The 24,559-nt window shown below is 48.1% G+C and overlaps 1 protein-coding gene across 2 annotated transcripts in view; it reads left to right on the top strand.

Moving 5' to 3' along the window:
• NCKAP1L (NCK associated protein 1 like) overlaps positions 1 to 19,433 on the top strand; it is a 45,343-nt gene extending 25,910 nt beyond the window's left edge. Inside the window, exons 21-31 of one of the 2 annotated variants that reach the window (XM_070788983.1) lie at positions 322 to 540; positions 2,029 to 2,159; positions 4,742 to 4,839; positions 4,968 to 5,061; positions 5,215 to 5,297; positions 5,597 to 5,677; positions 10,026 to 10,119; positions 10,982 to 11,098; positions 11,417 to 11,526; positions 13,465 to 13,554; positions 17,999 to 19,433. In XM_070788983.1, the coding sequence (XP_070645084.1) occupies positions 322 to 540; positions 2,029 to 2,159; positions 4,742 to 4,839; positions 4,968 to 5,061; positions 5,215 to 5,297; positions 5,597 to 5,677; positions 10,026 to 10,119; positions 10,982 to 11,098; positions 11,417 to 11,526; positions 13,465 to 13,554; positions 17,999 to 18,130 (1,249 nt within the window). In that variant the 3' untranslated portion in view covers positions 18,131 to 19,433. Of the gene's footprint in view, positions 1 to 321; positions 541 to 2,028; positions 2,160 to 4,741; positions 4,840 to 4,967; positions 5,062 to 5,214; positions 5,298 to 5,596; positions 5,678 to 10,025; positions 10,120 to 10,981; positions 11,099 to 11,416; positions 11,533 to 13,464; positions 13,555 to 17,998 lie in introns of those variants that run through there. The other variant, XR_011566541.1, reaches the window with a different exon arrangement.
• Positions 19,434 to 24,559: the final 5,126 nt, after the last annotated feature.

Raw genomic sequence — 24,559 nt, 5'->3', positions numbered from 1 at the left:
TCATACAGTTAGATGGATGGCATTTGGGACCCTAGATCTTTTACCACCTGATCTAAATTTCCCTAGAGGAGCCAGAAGAACATGGTGACTGAGAATCAAATGTTAGTGGAGTCAAGTCCTGGCTCCGTCACTTGAACTTCTCTGTGTCTCGGTTTCTTCACCGTAAAATGGGGATGATAAGTGTACCTACCTTTTTGGGTTGCTATGAGGTTTGCATGAGATAATGTGTGTAGTGAAATCGTAGTGCAGCACCTAGAACACAGTATACGTGTGATAACTATGTTTGACATTATGGCTGTGATTATGGTTTTTGTCACCCAGAGCCATTGTGTGGCTGGCTGGCTACAATGCTACAACCCAGGAGATTGCCAGGCCTTCTGAGCTGTTGGCAGGAGTCAAAGCCTACATCAGTTTCATACAGTCACTGGCCCAGTTTTTGGGTGCAGATGTGTCCAGAATCATCCGCAACGCCCTCCTGCAGCAGACTCAGCCACTGGACTCGAGTGGGGAGCAGACTATCACCACTCTCTACACAAACTGGTCAGTGTTGCTTATCCTTGCTCTCTGCCTTACTCTTTTTGTTAGCACTTTTTCCTTTAAGGGCAGGACCTCGGGACCAGGCATTTCAGCTCCTAGGGTCACAGACCCCAAAACAGAGGCTTGTTTCTGCCCGAGGACTAGAGCTATAAGCTGGGGCAAACTCAGATGTCCTCTTTCCACCATGAGGGTTCTTTCCAAGCTTCCATGTGACACCCACTGACCCCCCTTTTCCTCTTCATCTGCAGTTCCTGACCTTTCTTTTCTGGATTCTTAACTGTTTTCATTTCAAATGATCTTTCTTCCTCTTTCTGAAGTTCTCTTATTTCTCTTTTCATCCAGCTTCTCCGTCTGAAGACCATTCTGTCTCATACCTTCTCTCCAGAGCACTGTCTCCTCATCTTCCAATGTGACCATATTACGTTTAGTAGAGTGTTTTTCATAGGGAAAGGGGCCTCCTCCCCCAAACTGGAGGGGGCAGGCATCAGCAAACCTCCTTTGAGGTTTTAAGGATGTAAAGGAGCTGGAGTCCTACCTCCCTAAGCCACTGGGTGGCGCTCTTAATCCAATATCAGCTTAGTATGAGTCAGGCTGCAAAGAACCCCCTGAGAAGGCGAGTAAACCTGAGATGGGGTTTGCAATACATACATCAAGCTGGGCCTGGCAGGTAAGGGAAATGGGTCTTGTGGGCTGGGTGGGAACTTTGAGTAGTAAGGGCATGCCCTTCTAAAGGGGCAGCCACCACTTAGTACCATCTGATTGCTGCCTCACTAAATTATTATTTTTAATATAAAATCTCCCTTAAAAAAATTTGACAGCGAATTCAAATTAAAAGGGAAAAAAACACACGTTGAGTGCTGGTTTTGACCTACCCGGGTTAGCTTGTGACTTCTGTAAGACCTAGCCCTAGAGCTAGTGCCTGGGTGAGTGACAGGGGTTACCCAGCCTTCTGCTGTCATTGGCTGGAAGCCTTCTTAGCTTGCCCAGAGGTCAGGAGGGGATATTTGGAGACTGGATGACAAGTGTTCACTGGGCTTCTCTCTGCTCAGGAGGTTTGACTTGAGACTCACTTCCAGGCTCCTAGGCTCTTAGTCTCTCATTGAGGAGGTTGAGGCTAAGTATATTTAGGAGGAGCCCAATTAGTAGGAATTTTTGTCTTGTCAGCTTAGGTTTGTCTTACCCGACAGGGAAGGGCCAAGAGTGCGGGGTGTGCAGTAGCTGGAAAAGGTGCTGGGGCATGTCCACCATTACCTTTGACAGCACAGCCCGTGTCCAGCAGGTGAGAGGCAAAGCGGAGTCACGTCACTGCCGGTTGTTTCTGAACCAGCAGCCTGGGATGTTTATTAGAGCGCTGTGCTGTCTCCTCTTCCCCGCCCCAGTCTCTCCCCCAACCCCAGCCTTTCGTGGAGTTCCTCTTCCTGAGCCCAGTGGTGGTGGTAGGAGGGAGGGAGTGAACACTCATCTTCTGTGCTCTCTTGGCCAACCCTGCAGGTACCTAGAAAGTCTGCTTAGACAGGCGAGCAGCGGGACCATCATCCTCTCGCCAGCCATGCAGGCCTTCATCAGCCTCCCCAGAGAGGGGGAGCAGAACTTCAGTGCAGAGGAGTTCTCTGACGTCTCTGGTGAGCTCAGAGTCTGGTCTCCTGTCAAGGAGCCGAGCTTTCTCCTGGGTACAATATCCCAACTGACGGACCCCATCTTTGTTCTCCTGCCTTCCCAGAGCCTCATTCTATACTCTTCTAGATCTCTGCTAGACTCTACCTTAGGGACGATAGGAGAGATTTCAAGTGAGACCCAGAATTGGGAAGTGGCTTGGGGGTTGATGGTGGAGAGAGAGGATGAAGGGAGTTAAGAGCTAGGCAGGGGCACTCAAAGGGTAGTAAATGGTTATTTTCCATTTCCACAAAGAGTAGAGAGTAGGACATATGATGAAGGATAAAGGATAAATGTAAGGACGTTCTGATGTTTGGAATTATTAAATAGTGATCTCATGTTGTGGCATCTTCTTCCTGAGGGATACATTTTAGGTAACTGATATTTAATAATGATGATGACATAACCGATGACGTTTAGTGTGGGCTAGGTTCTGAATGTTCACATTTATTAACTCCTTCACTCCTCACAAGAGCCTTGAGGTTGTTATTACCCCCATTTTACAAATGAGGACACTGAGACACCAGAGGTGACGGAGCTTAAGTTTGCACTTTCATAAATGGTAGAACTGGAATTTCATCTCAAGGTAGTCAAATTCCAGAACCCAGGTGTTTAATCACTTTGTCGTGCTGCTTCCCAGTGCACAGAAGTGCTTTAGTGTCTCAAGGCAGGCAGATGAGTGTGTCATGAATGAATTGGGAAGTTATTCTCTTTTTAAAGAGGGCTTGAAGCCGTGCAGATCCTTTTTAATAGATTTGTTTGACTGACTGATTCATGAACTATCCAGCTGCTTCCTCCTTCCTCTCATGGACCCCGCATGGGATCTGAGACAGGTAGATGCTTCGGTGATGCTGCCCTCTCCATTCTTCCCCTTCCTTGGAGGGGGTGTTATGGAGGGCAGAGCATGCAGCTCTATTCTCCAGCTCTGCCTTCTTCCTGCCCTCACACTGACTCCATCAGTGAGCTGACCCTACTCCCTACCTGCTGGAGGCTTCAGATGTCCCCTTCTCATCAACTCCTCCCACAAGCTGTAGGCAGCATCTAAAATCAGCTTTAGGTCTTGCTGACAACTGACGAGCAGCAGGAGGCAATGTTGATTTCCCCTTCTGCCACCCCCACCCCAATTTCCCAGGGTTACCATGGTGATGGGGCAATGCTGCTGCAAAAATAGCTAGATGGATAGAGAAGGAGGCCCTAGGGTTACTAGCCTAGAGAGGACTAGAGTAAGGTGGATCCAAACTGGTGGATCAGCGTGTCTTTTCTCCAGAAAGGGTAGTTCAGCCCCTCTGCCTCTCTGTCAGCATTTAGCATTATTTAAGGTGACCAGTTAGGAAATCCTTTCCTAGTTCTCAGCTCAGTTGTTCCTATTATAAATAGGTGACTCTAAAAATGTCTAGTATTTTATTCCACATGAGACTCCATGTCCGCTGCTGTGGCCAGCTCCACTGCTTTTGTCAGTGGTAGAGGTGGAGATCAACTGGTCCTGCCTTGAAACCCTTGAGTATGGGGGCCTCAACTTCCCTTTCCCTCTGAACTCTTATTAACTAGGTTAAACTCACCTTTCCTCTCCTCGTCTCTTGTTACTTCTGGTCTTTATGGTTTTCTCTGCTGGGATAGTCCATAGCAAGAGATCAAAGCTGGAGCTCTTTCCTGTCTGAGTTTGTCCCTCAGGTTTGCAACATGGGATTTCCCCAGCCAGGCTTTATTTAATCCACAAAGTGTCAGAAGCAGGCTGGTTAGGGAGGGATAAGGTAATGGAGCAGACTGGAGGAAGGAAGGGTTTAGAGGGAAAACAGTTGGGATAATGGGGATGTGTGTTGATTATGCTCTCCTAGCAACTCTGTGTGGAGAAGGCAATGGCACCCCACTCCAGTAATCTTGCCTGGAAAATCCCATGGACGGAGGACCCTGGTGGGCTGCAGTCCATGGGGTCACTAGGAGTCGGACACGACTGAGCGACTTCACTTTCACTTTTCACTTTCATGCATTGGAGAAGGAAATGGCAACCCACTCCAGTGTTCTTGCCTGGAGAATCCCAGGGACGGGGGAGCCTGGTGGGCTGCCGTCTATGGGGTCGCACAGAGTTGGATACGACTGAAGTGATTTAGCAACAGCAGCAGCAGTAGCAACTCTGTGAGGTATTCAGGGTGGATTTTAATTTCTTCATTCTGCAGAGAAGGGAGCTGAGGCCCAGAGATGGTCTTACATCTTATAAAGCTAGTGCAGCTAGTACAGCAAGAGGAAAGCCCAGGTACCAGGTAAAGGGACTTGGCAAAGTCCAGATTCCTGTAAGAATGAAAAGTAAATAGGTATCACTTGTGGTACATCTTGGTGTGAGTGCCAGTGGGTAGAAGGTTAACTGTCCTACAGGCAGGCCAGACCTGTCACATGAATGCAGGATTTCAGGCCACATTTGCTCCCTACTTCCCTTCCTTGCCATTTCCTTTCCTTGCTGAAAAACATTAGACATGTTCAGACTATCCTATAGCTATTGTGCAAATGCACCAGTGCCCTCTGGGTCCTACCTGGGGCCTCTGCAACTCTATTCCAGAGATGCGGGCCTTGGCTGAACTCTTGGGCCCGTACGGCATGAAGTTCCTGAGTGAAAACCTGATGTGGCATGTGACTTCGCAAATTGTGGAGCTGAAGGTACTGTGGATGCAAGGCCCCGGGAAGAAGGTCCAGCCTCGGGGGAAGCGGGGTAGGCCTAGGAGACTGGGGAGAGATGTACCATGGGTCTCGTCTTTTCTTGCTTAATGTCTCTGTTCTGACTGCAGAAGCTGGTGGTAGAAAACATGGATGTACTTGTTCAGATCAGATCCAACTTCAACAAGGCGGACTTGATGGCTTCTCTGCTGCCCCAGCTGACAGGTGAGCACATCCCCTAAAGGGAGAAGGAACTGTGGAAAAGCACTGTGGACCACAAGGGGTTGTTGGAGCTATGAGGCCTCGGCTGGGTCTGAAGAAGCAAAACCGTCGCCATTTTCCCACATTCTCTTCTCTCATGCTCTTCTTTCTCCTCAGGGGCTGATAATGTGCTGAAGCGCATGACCATCATTGGAGTTATCCTCAGTTTCAGGGCCATGGCCCAAGAGGGACTTCGAGAGGTGAGTGGGGGCGGGGGGGCTGCCACAGGATAAACAGAATAAAGCGCTGGGTGGGGCTTGTGTGAGAAGTTGTGGAGAGGGTTGTTGGCAAGCGTTGTGGAGAAAGGAGCTTAATCCGGTAGAAGTCCTGGAAGATCTCTGAGGACAGATGAACTGGAGAAATCTGGACGTGTGACAAGGGAAGTAACACAGAAAGTTGGCTAAGTTCTAAGCTGAGGCCCTGTTTTGCTTTTTTTGTTTCCACCTATGTTTGAAGTGCTGGCCTCTGTCCTTGGACTCATTTGTCTTCTTTCCTCCAGGTTTTCTCCTCCCACTGCCCGTTTCTCATGGGTCCCATCGAATGCCTGAAGGAGTTTGTCACGCCAGACACAGATATCAAGGTATCGGGGAATGCAAAGTGGAATCCAACCAGGAGATTTCTGTTGTTGACAAAGGATAGAGCTAGGATCTTGGAAGGGAGGAGAGGGCTCTGAAGAATACCACAGGAAGAAGAGCCAGGTTTTCAATAGAAAAATATCTGGGGAGGTTTTGTGGAGGGAGGAATTTTGGTCAGAGAAGAGGGTTCAGAGTAGGGGAGCCCTGGGGAGATCCTGTGGGGGCTGGGGAACATTACTGGAGGGAGAGCAGTAAGGGCAAGGATCACAGTATCTCTAGGTTTTCTCCTAAGATGTGCAAATTAGATTCTGAACGATGTGCAGACAAGTCCCCTCTTTAGTCAGGAGCCTGGGAACTTTCTGTAAAAGTTGGTTCTTCCATTCCCACCCACCCTGCCTGCCCTCAGATTGTCCTTTCCTTTTCTGGCCTGGTCTTCCTCCCAGCTCTGAAACGGTCTGGTTTGTGTGCGCGTCATTTCCTGTAGGCATGGGGAAAGGGGGAGGGGCCTCTGTCAGCGCCCAACCTAACCATCCGTTTCCCCTCGCCCTCCTCACGCTAGCCTGCCTTTTGAATCACCTGGAGCAAACAAGTATGTTTCGCAGGAAATACAGCTGCACAGCGCACAGGGCAGGGCACTTCTCTTATAACTGACTCCATTAATGGAGGGAGGTCTATGAGAGGAAGAAATTGGTTAACAGGAAGATGTTGTTCAGTCACTCAGTCGTGTCTGACTCTTTGCGACCCCACGGGAAGTAGATGCTAAGAGAAAAAACCATTTCCCTTACCTTGAGGTCAGAAGAATCGTGAAAATTTCCCCTCTCTCTGCCTGAAATCAGATGAGGGCCAAGTGGTCACGGGCCATGAGGGGTGATTTTTCACTGGATGGCTGCTCCAGGCCCTGGCTTGGATTTCACTGTGGGCCCCGGGTTTCTGGCAGCTGTTGATGTTGGGGCGGAATGCTCTGGTCTGTCAGGAGTGTGTCTAGCTGGTATCTTCCTGGCAGCTTTGAGCTTTAGGCTCTGCCTGCCTATGAGAATAAACAGGTGTGTGGAGATGGGGCTGGCCTTGTCCATCAGAGATTCTGTTACTACCTCCGAGGGGCAAGAAGATGAGGAGAAGAGAAGAAGGTTAAAAGGTGAAGACGTTTCCTTCAACCATCACCTTCTTCTTCCAGAATACCACAGATTATGGACCAAATCCCCCATCTCCTAGGTCACGGTTGCCACTTGCAGGGTTATGTAGTTAGTAGGGAATTTAAACAGGGCAGAGCAGAATGCTGAGGTTTACCTTCTGTGTCTAGCATGGTAGGTGGTGTGTGTTTACTGTTATATCTGTGGGGTTCTTTGCATAAGATACTGTACTTATGCAAAGTACTTATGTATGTACTTAGTTATCTGCTATTGAAACAGTTATCTTTGTCCTCTCAGAACATTTTGAAGTCTTTTTCTCTTAACCGCAAAAGTCCAAGTACTTTTGTGGGTGTGGGTGTTTGGAGCTACATCTTGGGAACCTGATTCTAAGTACAATGAGGAATTCAGGAGTCAATCAATAAACATTAACTGAATGCCTTCTATGTGCTTAGCATTGCGTTCAAACCTAGAGAGGATGAAAGCAATGCAGAGCTCCTGGCTTTGAGGGAAAGGAAGCAGAGTGAAAGGGACAAGGTTTATTAGTCTCTCAGTGATGCTGGGAGTCATTAGAGTAATAAAGTGAAAGTTGCTTAGTCGTGTCTGACTCTTTGTGACCCCATGGACTATACAGTTCATGGAATTCTCCAGGCCAGAATAATGGAGTGGGTAGCCTTTTCATTCTCCAGGGGATCTTCCCAACCCAGGGATCAAACCCAAGTCTTCCGCATTGCAGTCGAATTCTTCACTAGCCGAACCACCAGGGAAGCCCAATTAGGGGTAGATGCCTTATATGTAAAAAGTGAAAGTGGAAGTCAGTCAAGTCAGACTCTTTGTGACCTAATGGACTGTAGCCTGCCAGGCTCCTCTGTCCATGGAATTCTCCAGGCAAGAATACTGGAGTGGGTATAGCCTATCCCTCCTCCAGGGCATCTTCCTGACCCAGGAATTGAACCCAGGTCTCCTGCATTGCAGGCAGATTCTTTACCAGCTGAGCTACTAGAGAAGTCCTTTTACATATGTGATCTAATTTAATCTTCACAGCAACTCTGTAAGGTGAGTATTTTTATTCCAGTTTTACAGATGAGAAAATGGAGGCTCCAAGAGGTTAAGTAACTTTTAGCCAAGGTCACACAATCAGTAAGTGATGGTACTAGGATTTGAACCCAGATCCTCTCACTACAGGACTTTCTCTCCCCTCTCTATGCCATGAGGTTAAAAACATATTGTAATCTCGTTGGTGAGATACACCATAATGTCTTGCCTCCAATCTGAGAAGATAACTGATGATACCAGGTGCTGCCTGTGACCAGTGGCGAGTAAGTGGTGCCAAGTTAAGGAGGGAAAGATGAGCATGAGCTGCAGTCAACAGGGAGGGCTCTACAGAGAATGTGAGATTCAAGGTAGGCCTCAAGGGTGGGTGTCAGTTGGATATAAGCAGAGGAGAAGTAAATGGGAAAAACTTGTCTTTTTCCCTTCCTATGTAGGGAAAAACCCACTTCTCCCCTACTGTGTGATTCTCTGCTGAGAGTCTCCTTTACTCTCACACAGAACACATCACTTCTGACACTTCCGGTCACCAAGTGTTTGGAGGATGTCCCCACACCAATTCCCTGTGACACCAGCTGGATGTCCTGCAGCTTAACTCAGTTCTGACACTATCAACCTGGAGTTGGTGTCAGATCACACATGTTTAGGGCTCACTTCCACAAGTCTGCACCTACCCCCGCCCCCTCTTCAGAAGCCAGTTGCAAACCTGTACTTCTGACAAACTGGCTATATGTCAGAGGTTCCAATATCTATGTCCTTGCTGCTGCTGCTGCTGCTAAGTTGCTTCAGTCGTGTCCGACTCTGTGTGACTCCATAGATGGCAGCCCACCAGGCTTCCCTGTCCCTGGGATTCTCCAGGCAAGAACACTGGAGTAGGTTGCCATTTCCTTCTCCAATGCATGAAAGTGAAAAGTGAAAGTGAAGTTGCTCAGTTGTGTCCAACCCTCAGCGACCCCATGGACTGCAGCCTTCCAGGCTCCTCCATCCATAGGATTTTCCAGGCAAGAGTACTAGAGTGGGGTGCCATTGCCTTCTCCATCTACCTCCTTAGGTTCCATTAATTTGCTAGAGTTGTTCACAGAAATCAGGGAAACACACTGACCAGTTTATTAAAGGATGTGATAAAGGATATAGAAGAACAGCCATATGGATTTCCCAGTGGCTCAGAGGTAAAGAGTCTGCCTGCAATACAGGAGACCTGGGTTTGATTCCTGGGTTGGGAAGATCCCCTGGAGAAGGGAATGACCACCCACTCCACTATTCTTGCCTGGAGAATTCCATGGACTGAGGAGATATGGTGGGCTACAGTGCATAGTGTCCCAAAGAGTCAGACACGACTGAGCGCCTAACACTCACTCCTACTTTCAGACCAGCCATATGGAAAGATACACAGGGTGAGACCTGTGACGGTCCTGATGACATAAGCTTCTGACTTTCTGCATTTGGGCTGAACACCCTCCTGGTCCGTGGATGTGTTCCCTATCTGGAGGCTCTCTAAACCCTATACTGTTGGGATTTTATGGAGGCTTCCTCACATAGGCATGATTAACTCCATTACTAGGCCCTCTCCTCTCTCTGTAGAAGTGGGTGTGTGTGTTGGGGGCGCAGGGTGGAGCTGAAAATTTCCAGCTTCTAATCAAGGCTTGGTCTCTAGGTGACCAGCCTCTATCTAGGAGCTGGCCAGGAGCCCAACCAGAGTTGCTGCATAGGAACAAAAAATGCTGTTTTTATTACTTAGGGAATTATAAGGGTTTTAGGAGCCTGTGTCAGGAACCAGGGGCAGGGACCAATATATTTCCTATGGTCTCTCAAGAAGAAAGGACACTCCAGAAGAGGGACGCACAGGAACCGGAGTATGAAAAGAAGAAAGTAAGTTGTAGTTTAGAGATGGTGAATATATCACTCTGGCTGCATTGCCTGTAGGAAGTGTTTGAGGAAATAAAGTTGGAAAAGTAAATTTGTGCTGTGGAGAATCTGAAGGCCAGGCCAAAGCCTTGGGCTTTTTTTTTTTTTTTCCCCTGCAGGTTAGGGAGACTTATGAAAGGAATACCTAGAAAAGATGATAGTACACCAAAAGTTTAAAATCTGTGATCCAGGGATCTTGGCCACCTGTAGCTTCTGCCAAGTACTTCTCTCCAGGGAGTACTCTCCAGAATGTTGTTTTCTTCTCCACCAGGTGACCCTGAGCATCTTTGAGCTGGCATCTGCTGCGGGGGTGGACTGTGACATTGATCCAGCCCTGGTGGCTGCCATTGCCAATCTGAAAACTGGTACCATTGGGGAACGGGGCGACGGAGGGCTTGGGCCGTATTTTGGGGTGGGAAAATGTCAATGTCAAAGAAGTCTTTATTTGGGATTATGAATTCAGAGGGTAGAAACTGGGAGCTAAGGAAGGACTTAAAGCACAGTCCCTAATCCCCAGAAAATACTTCCACAGGCAATTTCGATTTCTAGTCAGGTTCCAACCAGTTGATCTGTCAATCAGCTAAAAAGTATTAAGTGAGTCTGGTGCTCAGCAAGTGCTCCAAGGAACTTACAGTCTTGTTGGGGAAATAAGATTAATGCAGATGAAACACTGAGGGAAACAGACATGATTTCATGCCTAGTTATATAGTATATAGTGTCCCAGTTCCCCAGAATGATCTTACTCTCTCTCCCCTCTAATCACCTTGACACCATTCACTTCTTCCCCTGGTCTCACACTTGTCTCTTATATTTCCATTACACATTTCCTCTGATTAGCACATTCATACTTGCACACACTCTGAATAGGATGGAACCAGGGGGTTGGTATGAAGCCTTTTCGAATTGCCAGACTGACTTTCCCTCTTCTCTCTCGGCTTTGATGAAAGTCTTTGCTCTCCCTCCCACCTCTCCACTCCATCAGGCAGCTGACAGAGTGCCCTCAGCCTGCGTGTCAGCTGAGCCCTTTGCCAAAAGCTCTGCTCAGTCACCAGTGGAAGCCTCCAGGACTCAGGCCTCTCACTAGCAGCAGTAATGACTTGCCTATAATGCTCTACAAAGTCTTTTCACAGATATTTTCTCATGGGACCCTCCTAGGAATTCTGTGAAGTAGGACCCCATGGAAGAAAGCTCCTGTTTAATGACCTTACTCTCTTTTCCTTTTCCCAGATTTGTCATCCCCTGAGGAAGAATATAAGGTGGCCTGCCTGCTCTTGATCTTTCTGGCCGTTTCCCTCCCGCTGCTTGCCATGGATGCTGCCTCCTTCTACAGCATTGAGAAGGATGGTAAGTAAGGAGTAGGTTTAGGTTAGTGTCCTGGGGGCGGGAGATGAGACCGAGACATCTATCTGGAAAATACAGACTTCGGACTCAGATGCAAAGTTCTGTTTCAGAAAGCTCTTGAGAATAAACAATCTGTAAAATTAAATTCAGGTGAAATTTCATCAGACTGTCTATCTTTCTCCTAATCCTCGAATGGCTCCTACTCCTTTGGTGTCACATAGGGCTGGCCCAGACTGAAAAAATGGCAAGTTACCAGCTGGGGTCACCTGGCATGGTTCAATTTCCTTTCCTTTCTCTCCCCCTCTGTCAATAATAATCTAGGTTACAGCAACAATATTCACTGCTTGACCAAAGCCATCATCCAGGTATCTGCTGCCCTCTTCACAGTCTACAACAAGAACATTGAAACTCACCTCAAGGAATTTCTCGTGGTGAGTGGGTCTAGGTTATAAGGAATGGACGGACGATTGTGAAGTCTGGGGGCAAGTGGTTTGACTTAAATCCATAGACAGTTATTATTGAGCAGGCCTCAGAGTCTAACCTCCCATCTTGCTCGTTAAGTGGTGAGAGACGGCTTTGTGAAAGGCAGGGGTTTCTTCTAAACTCCCTAACAGCTGGTATTTCAACTTCTACCCGATATTTGGAAGGAGTACTGGACTAAGAGTTAGCAAATCTGAGTTTAGTTTTGGATCTGCCACTGAGAAGTTGCGTGGTCTCTGAAAAGCCAAACTTTTGAGGCCACAGTTTTCCCATTTATTAAATAGAGATATTAAACCAAATCCATGATTTGGTCCTTGGTGTCCATTACAATATCCTGAGGAGTTTGTTAAAATACAGACTCGAGACACTGAGTTTTATCATCTATGAGGCCCCTTTCACCTCTAATACTGATAAAAAGTCAAACTTTTTTCAAATTCTCAGACTTCATTGTGAATCAGAATCACATGGAGAATTTCTGATTCAGTAGATTAATGGTGGGGCTGGAAAATCTTGCATTTCTAGCAAGTTCCTGGGTAATGTTGGTGCTGCCCATCCTGGGATCTTATTTTGAGAGCCCCCTGGTCTAGGTTTCTAGGGACTGGAACTTACAGTCAGGAAGCTGATTTTACTATAGGTTATGTTCAATTTGTTTGAAAGAAGTTGTTAAAAAAATTTTTAGCCGAAGTTTGACTCCCTGCAACTCTCACTATTGATCTAAGCTTTGCCTCTGGAAAAACACAGAATAAGTAATCTCTTTCCACTGTTCAGAGAGGTCCCAGAGCTTTCCATTCTAAATCCTCCGTGGAGGAATCTCTTTCATACTCTTTGATATGTAGTCCAGTGCCCGCTGACTGCTTGAGCATTCTCAGCAATAGGGAGCTTATTCTTTTTTTTTAAAAAGTTAATTTATTTTTAATTGGAGGATAATTACTTTACAATATTGTGTTGGCTTCTGCCATACATCAACATGATTTAGCCATAGACGTACATATGTCCCCTCCCTCTTGAACCTCCTTCTCACCTTCCCATTCCATCCTACTCCTCTAGGTTTTAACAGAGCACCAGTTTGAAGGGAGCTTATTCTTTTGCAAAGCATGGTTCTGATTTAAAAACTAGAGCCTCATCTGTCTCCTTTTAGGAGGAAACAGTAGATCATATTCTCTAGGGAGTCACACCCTGGTCCCAAGAAGTACATGTCAGGGACTTGGAAGCTTAGTGAGAGGGTCTCTCTTTAAACTGGGACAGCAGACCAGACAGAATGGGCTCCGAGCATCTGAGATATAAAGAGGATTCACACCAGATCTCTAAGATGGGGTGAGAAGGGAGTCACCCCCACCCCCAGAAGAAGGTAGAGCCTCTTCTACCCTCTCGTTTGCTAAATACAGGTAATCTGGGTCTGGGATGCAATTAGTCACATTTCTTTCTTTCTCTTTGATCTACTGGGGACCTGAAGGTGAATGGAGAGGACAGCCATTCGGGAGTTGACAGAAGGAGAATACCAAAAGCACTGTCTGAGTCAGCGGCCCAGCTCTGTCTCTAGTCGGGTGGGGAGTCAGCTGTAAACAGTCTGATGACAGTGGTGTCTGGAGGCTGCCTCAGAAAAGAGATTAATCTCCTGGCATACAGTATTACCTGCCTCTGTTGCAGTTTCTTTCTTGGCCTCTTTCTACCTCTCCTCCAGCATCCCTGGCAACCGGCTGTTGCCTGCACTGGCTAGTTTGGAGGCAGAGTGTGTCTCTGAAGCCTGGGGGAGTCACCGCTTTTCCACCCCAAGCCTCCCAGCACTTCTTAACTCACCTCCTTGATCTTCTCATGACTTCCTGTAGCCTGAGGCTGTCCTACTCTGACCTTCATAAAAATCTGCTTCCTTACAAATCTTTCCCTTACAGGTGGCTTCTGTCAGCCTCCTGCAGCTGGGCCAAGAGACTGACAAGCTTAAAACCAGAAACCGGGAGTCCATTTCTCTGCTCATGCGCTTGGTATGTATCTGCTCTAAGTTGATCGTAGAGATAGGGCCAGAGGGAGGATCCTCTATAGGGTCCTTGGCTCCCTACAGTGGTTATCACCCAAAAACATTAACCAAGAATTTAATTCTGCCTGAAGGGGTCCAATCCTCACATTCTGGTTAACATTCTAGATTTGTCCTGTCATCCCAAGGTAGAGTCTTTGAGGATTTCTCTGCAGGACAGTGTCTTCCTGGCCCCTAGCTGACTGGGCCCCTTTCCCTGCAGTGCTCTTGAGTGTGATAAGATGGAACAGCTCACCCCTACCATGGGGATGAGCTCATGGATGGGGATGTCCCTCATCTATAACTACCTGTCCAATGCATCTTTGATTTTACTTGGCCACTTCCTACTGCTGTATTTCTTGTCCTTAAGAGAACCATGAAGAAGGTTCAACTGGGGGAGTTCCACTGGGGGAGGAGGAGGGGAGCCCAGAAGAGGGAAGGGATTTTTAGCTGAAAAGTTGTAAGGCAGGGAACCTGGTGGGACACGAATCAGGCAGCTCCTACTATCTCTTCTGTTTCCCAAGCTCTGGCCTTTCCCCTTCTTTGGTAGAAAGTTCTGGGAACTCTGACTCAGTTAACTTTTAAAAAATCTTTTACTCTTGATCCTGTTTCCCTCTTCAACGTGCTTACTCACTCTTGTTCTAAAGTTTGATTCCCCAGGTTAGCTCTGCACTTAAAGGTGGGCAGGAGGGGCTCCTGCTCTGGACCCTGGGTTTATGTGACCCTTCCTCTGGCCTGTGGGAGAGGACAGGCCCACCTTGAGCCTGTGCCCCTCCTCAGAGCCCCCGCTAAAGACTTCTCGGGCCTCAGAATTCTTTCCTGAGCAGCTCCAGCCCACATGTAGAGCTTGTACTGCATGCGAGTCCATCCTACTGAGGCAGACTGTGCTCTAGAGCCCATAGAATGTGTGGCTGGAGTTTAGATGTGCAGACAGGAAGATTATGTGTGTCTACAAACCCCCCAAACTGGGGTGGGAGGAGAAGGGGTGCCAGGCTGGAGGCTGATTCCCTCCCTTCTCCCTTCTCTGGTACAGAACTCTGAGGGGTCTAACAATTCTTAATTCAAACCTGTCTTCCATGAAATTGTAAAGGTACACTCAGCCCTCCATATCCACAGGTTCTCAGCTATGGATTCAACCAACCATGGATTGAAACTATTTTAAAAAAACATTCCAGAAAGGTCCATAAAGCAAAACTTCAAATTGCCCACAACAGCAACTATTTACATAGCCTTTACATGGTATTTATAACTGTTTACATAACGTTTATGTTGTATTAGGTGTTATAAGTAATCTAGAGATGATTTAAAGAATATGGGAGGATATCATAGGTATATGCAGGTACTATGCTTTTTTATAAAAATTACTTGGGCATCTACAGATTCTGGTATCTCCCCTGAATTGGTTCCACAGGTGGTCTGGGAACCAATTCCCTGCCAGTACCCCATGATATTGAGGGATGAATACACGTTGCAAGAAAGAATATAATATTTTATCATGTGGTGTATGGGCTTCCATTTGCACGCTCGGCCAGGCCCACGAGAATTAGGGGTGAGCGTGCCTGGGACCCACTCTGGGTCTCCTTCTTTGAATACACAGACCCTGAGTGCTGTGTCTCAGTTTCTCTAGCTTGAAAAGGCCTAGGTTGGGCTGATGAAGGGTCATGATGAGGCAGAGAAGAGAATGTGGACATGAGGCTGTGGGGGTGTGGTGAGGAGGTGAGAGGGCAGGGGAGGCTGAGGAGGGCCGAAGGAGGGCGACAGAGCACAGTCTCAGAGCAGCATGACCTCTGCGTGCGTGCGTGTGTGTGTGTGTGTGTGTGTGTGTGTGCGCGCGGCGCGCTAAGTCACTTCAGTCGTGTCTGACCCTTTGCCACCCCGTGGACTATAGCCTGCCAGGCTCCTCTGTCTATGGAATTCTCCAGGCAAGAATACTGGAGTGGGTTGCCATGCCTTCCTCCAGAGTATCCTCCCTACCCAGGGATCGAACCCAAGTCTCCTGTGGCTCCTGTGTGGCAGGCAGATTCTTTACTGCTGAGCCACCTGGGAAACCCAACATACCTGGGGCAAGTTAATTAACCTTTCTGAGACTCTGATTCTTTAGCCTTAAAAGCATGCAGTTATCCTTATGATGCGCTTCCCTGATAGCTCAGGGATTCTTGGTTAAGAATACGCCTGCAATGCAGGAGACCCTGGTTCGATTCCTGGGTCAGGAAGATCTGCTGGAGAAGGAATAGGCTACCCACTCCAGCATTCTTGGGCTTCCCTTGTGATTCAGCTGGTAAAAAAGTCCGCCTGCAACGTGGGAGACCTGGGTTCGATCCCTGGGTTGGGAAGATCCCCTGGAGAAGGGAAAGGCTATCCACTCCAGTATTCTGGCCTGGAGAATTCCGTGGACTGTATAGTCCATGGGGTCGCCAAGAGTTGGACAGGACTGAGTGACTTTCACTTTCACATCCTTATGCTAGAGGGGTGAGGGTTCATGAGACAGTTTATATAATAGTGCCTGGTACATAATAGATGCTAAACAAATGCTCCCTCTCTCTGCTGCTCAGTTTAGTTCCTGGATGATTTAGGCACGCCTGTTCCATGTCCTTGGACAGTTCCCACCTCTGTGGGGTTGGAGGGGATTCTGTACAGCTGCTCAGCCCTGCCTCCTCCCTCTGCTTTGCGTTTCCCCCCACCCCCCCAAGTGTGGCAAGGTGTCTGCCCCTTGTGGCGTCACTGGCCTGCAGAGTGGCTGGAACAGCCCTAGGACCCGGCACTTTTTTTTATAGGAGGGAAGAGACAGAGGGACTAGCTGCTGCAAAGCAATTTAAATGCAAATGTTTCCACAGAGAAATTGGAAATGACTGAAGGGAAGGAGCTGTATTCTGCGTAAAGAGGCTACTCATGTAGCCCCAAATCCTGTTCAGGCACTTCTCTCCCTGAGGTCTGTCTTGGCTGTCAAGCCTGGGCAGTGCCCACCCCCACTATTGGCAGACTTCCTGGTGTGGGTTTCACGGGGCAAGGAATGACTCTCATAGACTCATGGAATCCTAAGTGTCAGAAACAGATCAGACGCTGGTGGTCAGTCCAGTCCTCACCATTCCTAGGCGAGGACACTGAGGAGAGGGAGGCAAAGATAACATCCACGGTCTCCCCGAAATACATGGGCAGATTTGGGACTAGAACCCGTTTCTTGGCTTTCACTCCCGAGCTGTTTCCACTGCCATGAATTTCCTCCAGTTGGGAGCCCTGTGATTTTCTGTGCTTAACAGAGCAGAGAATAGAAGTCTTGGACCAGTGGATCCTTCTTGAAGCCATCACTCATTTCCCCGTACCCGAGGGTCATATCCTGGGAAAGAGATCTTATCTCTTTACTGGCTTAAGGTTTTGAAAATCTTGCTTACCAAGAAATCCTTTCTGCCATCCAACCTGAGATCAGAGCTGCAGTTTTACGGGCGGATTTTCTCTCCTTCAGCCTGTGATGTCTGCTCTTCTGAGGCTGTCGTGTGTACTGAGTGTGCATGGTTTGAGTATTGCAGTACCTTACAAATTTTAAAAATTGAAAAGGGCTTCAGAGAGAGAAAAACATTAGAATAGAGATGGTAGATCTCTTTCCTGAGTGAATTTTCAGGACTTGAAACCCCAGACATATTTGGGGTGGCCCATCTGTGTGAAATGCCAGAGGATATGGGATACTTCTCTCCAGAGTGTTTTTTAGTCCCACAACCTCTTGGATGAGGAGAGTGTGGAAGGAAAGACACCCCGTTCCTTCTTCAGGGAAGGAAACCCTCTGGCCCAAGGCTAGGCTGTACGGCTCTGCGGTAATATCCCCCTGCCCCCTGCCCTCCGTCTTACCCAGGAGTCTTGATCTGTCTTTCTGCTTGGCTGTGGGGGCTGCAGGGATTTCCACAGCACACAGGCCTTCTAATTAAACTAATTAATCATGCCTGCTCCTTTATACAGCATCCGTACTGCTCCCCAAGCACTGTACTGAGGGAGGGAGGAGCCTAAACCATGTGGGTTCCGGGCCCCTCTTGCTTGGCCTGCAGTGGTAATTGTTTTTTTCTCCGCAGAGCTTTGTCATTAGCACGTTTATGCATTCTTACCTGCATCTGTGCTGCCCACTCACATCTCATTTAGCATCCAGAATGAGAGAGAAGAGAGTTTTTCTGCCCTAGAGAAGTGATTCTTTCCTGCCTTCTGCTTCTGAGCCCTGCATATAACCCCGAGGAAGGGCTCAGGGGTCGTTATAATGGAGCTGAAGGGAACAGTGCTTTCTGAGAGTGAATCGAGTGGCAGTGCCTTGGTACCCTGTTTACTTGTAACTCTGAGGGCCTCAGAGGGCCCAGGGAACCCAATGAGGAGGAACGGCGTGTCACAGTGGATGCCCTACCTGGGGTCCTCATCTCTCTTGGCCCTTTCTTTTCCAGGTGGTGGAGGAGTCCTCTTTCCTGACCCTGGACATGCTGGAGTCTTGTTTCCCATACGTGCTGCTTCGAAATGCCTATCGGGAGGTCTCCCGGGCCTTCCACTTGAACCGAGTGTCGGCCAGTACCCACTGAAAGGTCTTTGGACCTACCTAAACCCGTGCTGCACTGGAAGCTGTGGCTATTTTCTCAGAGGGTGGGAATGAGGTGGGGTCACCAGGGAGAGGATCAGCCAGACTGGTGAAGAGGGAGATGGAGAAACAGCCCAGGGCTGAGAAATCATAGAGAACTGGGGCCAACTGGGGCAGGGGGTGGAGGGCTTTTTTCATGGAAAGAGTTATGGTGTTGGGGCCAGGTGTATGAATTTTTACAATGAAAAAAAAAAAAAAGTGACCCTCAAGTATGTTTTCTATCTCCTGGGGACTAGAGCTTGAGCTCTGACTGGCATGGGTCTCTCCGACCTTCATCACTATTCTAGGATAATGTTGGCGGGCAGAGATGATCAATCATCATATTAAACCATAATGAGCTTATAACCCTCCCACTGGAGCTGCTATTGTCTCCTGCACATTCATTAGGACGATTATCTCTCTTCCTTTTCCAAATGTGTTCAGCAAGCATTCAGCCCGCTCCTACTGCACTGCCAAGTAGTAGCAGAGGAACCCTTTTTTCCTTTGTGGGGGCTCTTTTAGGAGTCGTAGGTCTGTTTGTCTGCCTCCAGCTCTCCAGCTTGCAGGGGCAATGAGGAAGTGCTGTTGGGATCCCGATTTTCACTGCCCCAACTCTCCCCCCTCAACCTCACCTGCCCTACTGTAAGTTCTCACATCTCTAACTCGAACCCCTCCTTCTTTCCCTTGACATCGCCACAAACCAGAGCAGAGGGTCAGTCCGGAGTAATTCTAGGACAACCAATTGGACCAGTGTCACGCGAGCTTCCGTCACATACCATTTGGGGGTATTCTCCCTCCTAACTGGAGGGACTAACTTAACCCAAATCCCCTTGTCATCCTGGGTACAGCTGTTGCTCCAGGCAGGGATTTCTCTTCTGGATCTTAAATTTCACAGACCTCATTAGGTTACAGGGCCCTGAGAGTGGGTATACTTGAGGGAGTACAAGCTGTTTCAACCTAGCCCTTTCCTGCACTAATTAGAATTTCAAGTGTCACAAAGCCCCAGGCATTTAAGATAGCATTAAGCGAGGTTTAGTTAACTCCCTGGCAGGAAACACTGGCCCCCCCCACCCATCACTTCTGTGCCAGGGAGGACTGGAGCAACAGATCATATATATCACAGGTCTGGAGTGGTTGGAATGGGCAAATATAAGTAACCAATTGATTAATTAGGGTCATGTCTATACTTCCAGGATAAAAGGGAAGCAATTTTTGGTTTTCAGCAAATCCATCCGGAGTTCATTAAAGCTATTTGTTAGCTGTTTTTAGATGTGTGTGTGTTTGATCATTATTTCTTGAGACCCAGGCTTAGTCAATACTTATTAAACTTGGCACCCATAATTAATACACAAGTTTTTCTTAGCAACGATTATCTACTCTTTAGGATAGAAGCATCGGAGGGTCCTGCTCCATGCATCAGCTAATTGTCCTTTCTCACTATGGAAAGAATGTTAGGTTCTAAGGAGTGATGGGGGTCAGACCTCCTGAGACTGAGGGAAGTGTTGATGAAGAAGAGAAAGCTCAGAAGTATCTGAGCAGCTCCCCTTGCACTCACTCATATCTCTGCTGGGATCCTCTGTTTGAGGAGCCAAGAGATCCTTTTTCCATATGCATGAGGAATGCTTAAGAGGAACGTCACAGAGGACAGCAAGACAAGTTGCTGCAGGGGACTAGAGAGTAGACATATAATACCTTTTTTTTAAATTACAGTTTTTATTGAGAAATAATATTGGGTGTTCCTGTGTGCCTTTACGTTTTCCTCAAAGGTAGCATCTTGCAAAACTATCCTATGCCACTGTAAAAACTCCTATGCCAGGAGTTTTTTTTCATGTTTATATATATATACATATATTTTTATCACAAGTTGCCAACAGCACTTTATCAACCCCAATCTCCAAATCTCCTTGTCCCTATTGCCAGGATATTGGCATTGGCATAATTCATTGATCTTATTTAGATTTCTCCAGTTTTATTTATACTCATTTCACTGTGTGTATTTAGTTCTGTACAGCTTTATCATGTGTAGGTTCAGGCATCTGCCACCATGGTCAGGATATAGGATGGTTTTATCACTACAGGGCCTTCCTCATATTGTTTCGTTATGTCCCTCCCACAATCCCCTTTCCCTTCCCTAGCCCTTGGCAACGCAAATCTGTTCTCCTTTTATAAAATTTTGTCATGTGATATAATGTCTTTTTATAAACATATCATCACACACACACACACACACACACACACACACTTCTCTATCACATATACTTTTTCAAAGTGCTCTCACAACCTTAAGACAATTCTGCAGGATAGCCAGGGAAGGCTTTCCTATTTCAGGCCAGAAAGCAGATTCAGAGATGTTAAATGACTTAAGGTCACATGCATATCAGTACATTCGGAACTGGGACTCAAAGATGACATTCAGTCCTGGACCTTTGCTACCTGCCCCGACTGCCTCTTTATCTGGGAAGAGTTAGTTGTTAGAATCCAGAGACCCTAGATGGAGAAAAATAGAAGAGGGTGAGGACATGTGGCCTTGACCGCCTTTACAAAAGGTGACTGTCTAGAGGTGAAGGATGGCTGAGTTAACAGGACCCATCAGCATTTAATGGCACCCCACTCCAGTACTCTTGCCTGGAAAATCTCATGGGCGGAGGAGCCTGGTGGGCTGCAGTCCATGGAGTCGCTAAGAGTCAGACACAGCTGAGCGACTTCACTTTCACTTTTCACTTTCATGCATTGGAGAAGGAAGTGGCAACTCACTCCAGTACTCTTGCCTGGAGAATCCCAGGGATGGGGGAGCCTGGTGGGCTGCCGTCTCTGGGGTTACACAGAGTCGGACACGACTGAAGTGACTTAGCAGCAGCAGCAGCATTTAAGGCAGTTTCCTTCCTCAGCCAGGAGGGTCTCTGACCTCTTACAATCTGGGACACAGTCCATGATGAATTGCTTTCTATGCTCAGATCCCCAGCTCACTTTAGGCCTAAAAGGAACTGCGGAATGAATATCAAGAAGAAATTCTGACCCCTATTGTTTTGTCTTGCAGGCAGAGAGTAGGTTCTAGCCTCAGCATTTTCATTAGTGCAGTGTTTTCATTAAAAACTCCATTAACTTGTTTGCGGCAATGAGACAGAATTAGCCCTCCCACCAGACCTGGGGTAAGATGCCTGCAGGGGAGCCCCTGTTCCTCTGGGCAGTAGAGACAGTGTTTCCCTCACCACGCTGTTCTGTCGGCTGAGTGGGTGAGGGTAGCCTTCATGTGCAGGGGGTAGGGGTCGGGGGACATCCCTGGGCCTGGCCAAGGGGGCCTCACCCTTTGGCACTTGGCCTGGGAGGAAAAGAACACCCGTGGTTTAAGCATGGACACCCAGAGGGGAAGGAGGTCCCCGCTAGGGACAAGAGTTCTGGAACTTTGGATCCTCTTGCCTAGATCAATTCTCTTCCAACAAAGTTCGACTTTGAGAAGAAGCTGGCACATGGTTGAAGTCACTCACGTGGTTGGGGGAAGAGTGTTCTTCCAGTCCTCCGCCCCACAGGGCCTCCTGCTCCTCCTAAGTACCTGTCATCAAAGGAGACGAAGATGAGTCTCCCCTCAGCCCCCACACCTCAGTTGTCAAGTCCTCTCCCTCCCACCTGAATAGGAAAAAGGAGCAGCAGGCCAGGGTGCAGGTTGAGGAAGTCAGAAGTTAACTTGAGCTGAGTTTGCAGCTCTGGAGAGATTGAGGAGCAGGCTTTTCTCTTGTCACTTTGGAGGGAGAGGATTGTGAGGCCGCCCCTTTAAATAGCATTCCTGTAGGAGGCAGATCACATCCAGCCTTCACCCGCTGCCAAAGCATTGGGTTTTTTTTTTTTTTTTTGGTCTCTATCAAACTCAGAGATTGTCGGAAGGGGTTGTGGGGTTAGGGGAGTGAGGAGGAAGGGTCTCCAAGAGGCAGGGGCAGTTTGGAAGCTGAAGAGAGAGGGATGAGGTTGGGAGAAGCCTGGGAAAGCTGGGAGTGGGGAACAAGGGGAAAGACAGGGAGAGAAGAATGGTGGTCTTTTGAGACAATGAATGGAGCAGACATATCCTGTTCTTACCTCTCTAGGGGTAGAGTAAGGCAGAAATGAGATTGGATTAAAACAAGACGAATGAGATTGAGAAGAAAAGCCAGAACTGGTGATTAAAGAAAGCAACACAGAATGGGAAAGGGTTAGGAGACTTGGCCCTGGCTTTGTTACTCTCTGTGTGTAGGTGATCAGTCTCTTAATTTCCGTGGGACCACATAATTTTTCTAGGCTTAGTTTTCCCACTTAAAGAAAATTATTTATTTTATTTTTGCGCTGGGTCTTCATTGCTATGCGTGGACCCTTCTCTAGTTGCCGCAAGCCAGGGCTACCCTCTGGGTGTGGTGCACGGGCCTCTCATTGTGGTGGCTTCTCTCGTTGTGGAGCACAGACTCCAGGCACATGGGCTTCAGCAGCTGTGGCACACGGACTTAGGTGTAAGGAGGCATGTGGAATCTTCCCGCACCAGGGATCAGACCTATATCCCCTTCATTGCCAGGTGGATTCTTAACCACTTGACCACCAGGGAAGTTCCTTCCCATTTGTTAAATAAATGGGATTAGACTAGATGAATAGTGTATGTGTGTGTGTGTGTGTGTGTGTGAATTTTCCTTTTCTTAAAATAGGTTAGAAGTTGGGGGCCTGGGAAGGCAGAGGTGAAATATGTCACCGTGTTGACAAGAAACAGTGAGGGAAAAAAAGAAGAAACATTGAGAGATCCCTCTCTTAATGGAAGCCTCTTTCCCACCTCTTCTGGTTGAAACATCTGCCCAATTTGGGAAGTTCCTTAGCTTTAACCCTAATTTCCTAATTAGAGCTCTTTAGCTCTAATTTTATTTCACAATTCTTTTTCAGCCCATTCTTTCTCAGTTGATAAGAAAGAAGGTGATTGCCCTCCAATTTTGAGGGCCGAATTGTGAAGGAATCTGGTTCACATCTCAGAGGCACGCATGTTTTGGTTAGGACAGTTTCTCTGGCCAGGACAGAAAATGGTGTGTGCTAAAGTTATATGGACAGGGCAGCTGAAGTCCAGTGTTCTCTCTGATTTTGTCTCCATCTCTGGCTTGCTGTCACCTTCAGCCCCTGTACTTCCAGGAAGCTGATTCTGCTGATACTTCTCTGTCCTGTCAGATCTGAAGGCCTGACCTAACTTAACTGCCTAAAAGGCAATCCTTCTATGTTGAGAATCTTCACCCTGTCACGTCACTTCTGTGCTTTTCTCTTCCATTGCTTGGGAAGGAGGGAGCTGCCACTTGATATTTAGAATGGAGTCCATACTTTCTCCTCATCACTCATCCTTCCAGCCTCCAGAGTTCTTGAAATTAAAGCTCACATTCTCTAATTAGTTAGTGGATCATGGATTAGTTAGTGAACACACATCCACTTTCTGTTCACAAAAGATTTCTGCCAATGCCAAAGTAGGTGGCCATTAAGGAGGAGGCTTTAAAGGAATCCTAATTTCCTGCCAGAGTCCTAGGTAGGACTCACTTTGATGGAACAGACTTTGCCCTGCTACAAGTCTTTAGTTCAGATTCCAGAGCATTTATTCTACAGATGTTTTAAGCAGCTAAACTGTTTTGTGTTGGGCCTTTAGCCATTGGATTTCTTTCAGAGAAGACAGAGTAAGAGGAAAGGCTGCCTACTGCAGGGGTTGAGATAAGACAGGAATGATCTCCTGGCCCTTATGGAGTTACCTATAACCAAGTCAAGACAGGGTGCTGCCTGCTCTGGTGGATTCTCTCTGGGAAGCCTTAGGCTTAGGAGAAACTACCCCCTGCTCGAGGCACCAGAGAGAAGGCCACAGGCTGGAGGAGTGTCAGGAAGACCAGCTCAGGGAACCGGGGAGAGGAGTGGGTGACCATGGCCACTGAGAGCAGACGCTGTACTCTTCCGTTCAAAGGCAGGAGCACACGTGTGAGGGTCCCGTCTGGGGCTGGATTCTGGGGGTAGGTGGCTTCACTCAGCGAGTGTCAGGACTCCTCTCCAACCTCTCCCTCACGCCTGGGACGCACCGGCGGCTAGGCACGCGGGGATACATGAAACGACAGGCACATCCACAGAAACTCAAAACACACTCCCAGGGAGCCCACACCACCGCCCACAGCGAAGTCCTGCCGCCCGCCGCCTGCGCTGCGCTCTGTCAACACGCACTCATATCCACCCGCGCGAGGCTCACGCAGCCTCCCGCACCCGGCGCCTGGGTGCGTGCGCTCGCCCTTGGGCTCTGCCGTCTTCGTGTGCCCCTGGCTGCCAGGCGTTCCTCCGGGAGGGGGAGGAGAGGCTGCGAGGAGTGAGAGACGAGCCGGCAGGCCGAGGAGAAGGGAGGGGGAGAGAGGGAGGGGAAGCCGGCCCGGGGAGG

This window comes from Bos indicus, chromosome 5 (genome assembly GCF_029378745.1).
Source record: "Bos indicus isolate NIAB-ARS_2022 breed Sahiwal x Tharparkar chromosome 5, NIAB-ARS_B.indTharparkar_mat_pri_1.0, whole genome shotgun sequence".
Classification (NCBI taxonomy): Eukaryota; Metazoa; Chordata; class Mammalia; order Artiodactyla; family Bovidae; genus Bos; species Bos indicus.
The sequence above is the reverse complement of the archived record's forward strand: the minus strand, read 5'-3'. Positions and strand labels throughout refer to the sequence as shown.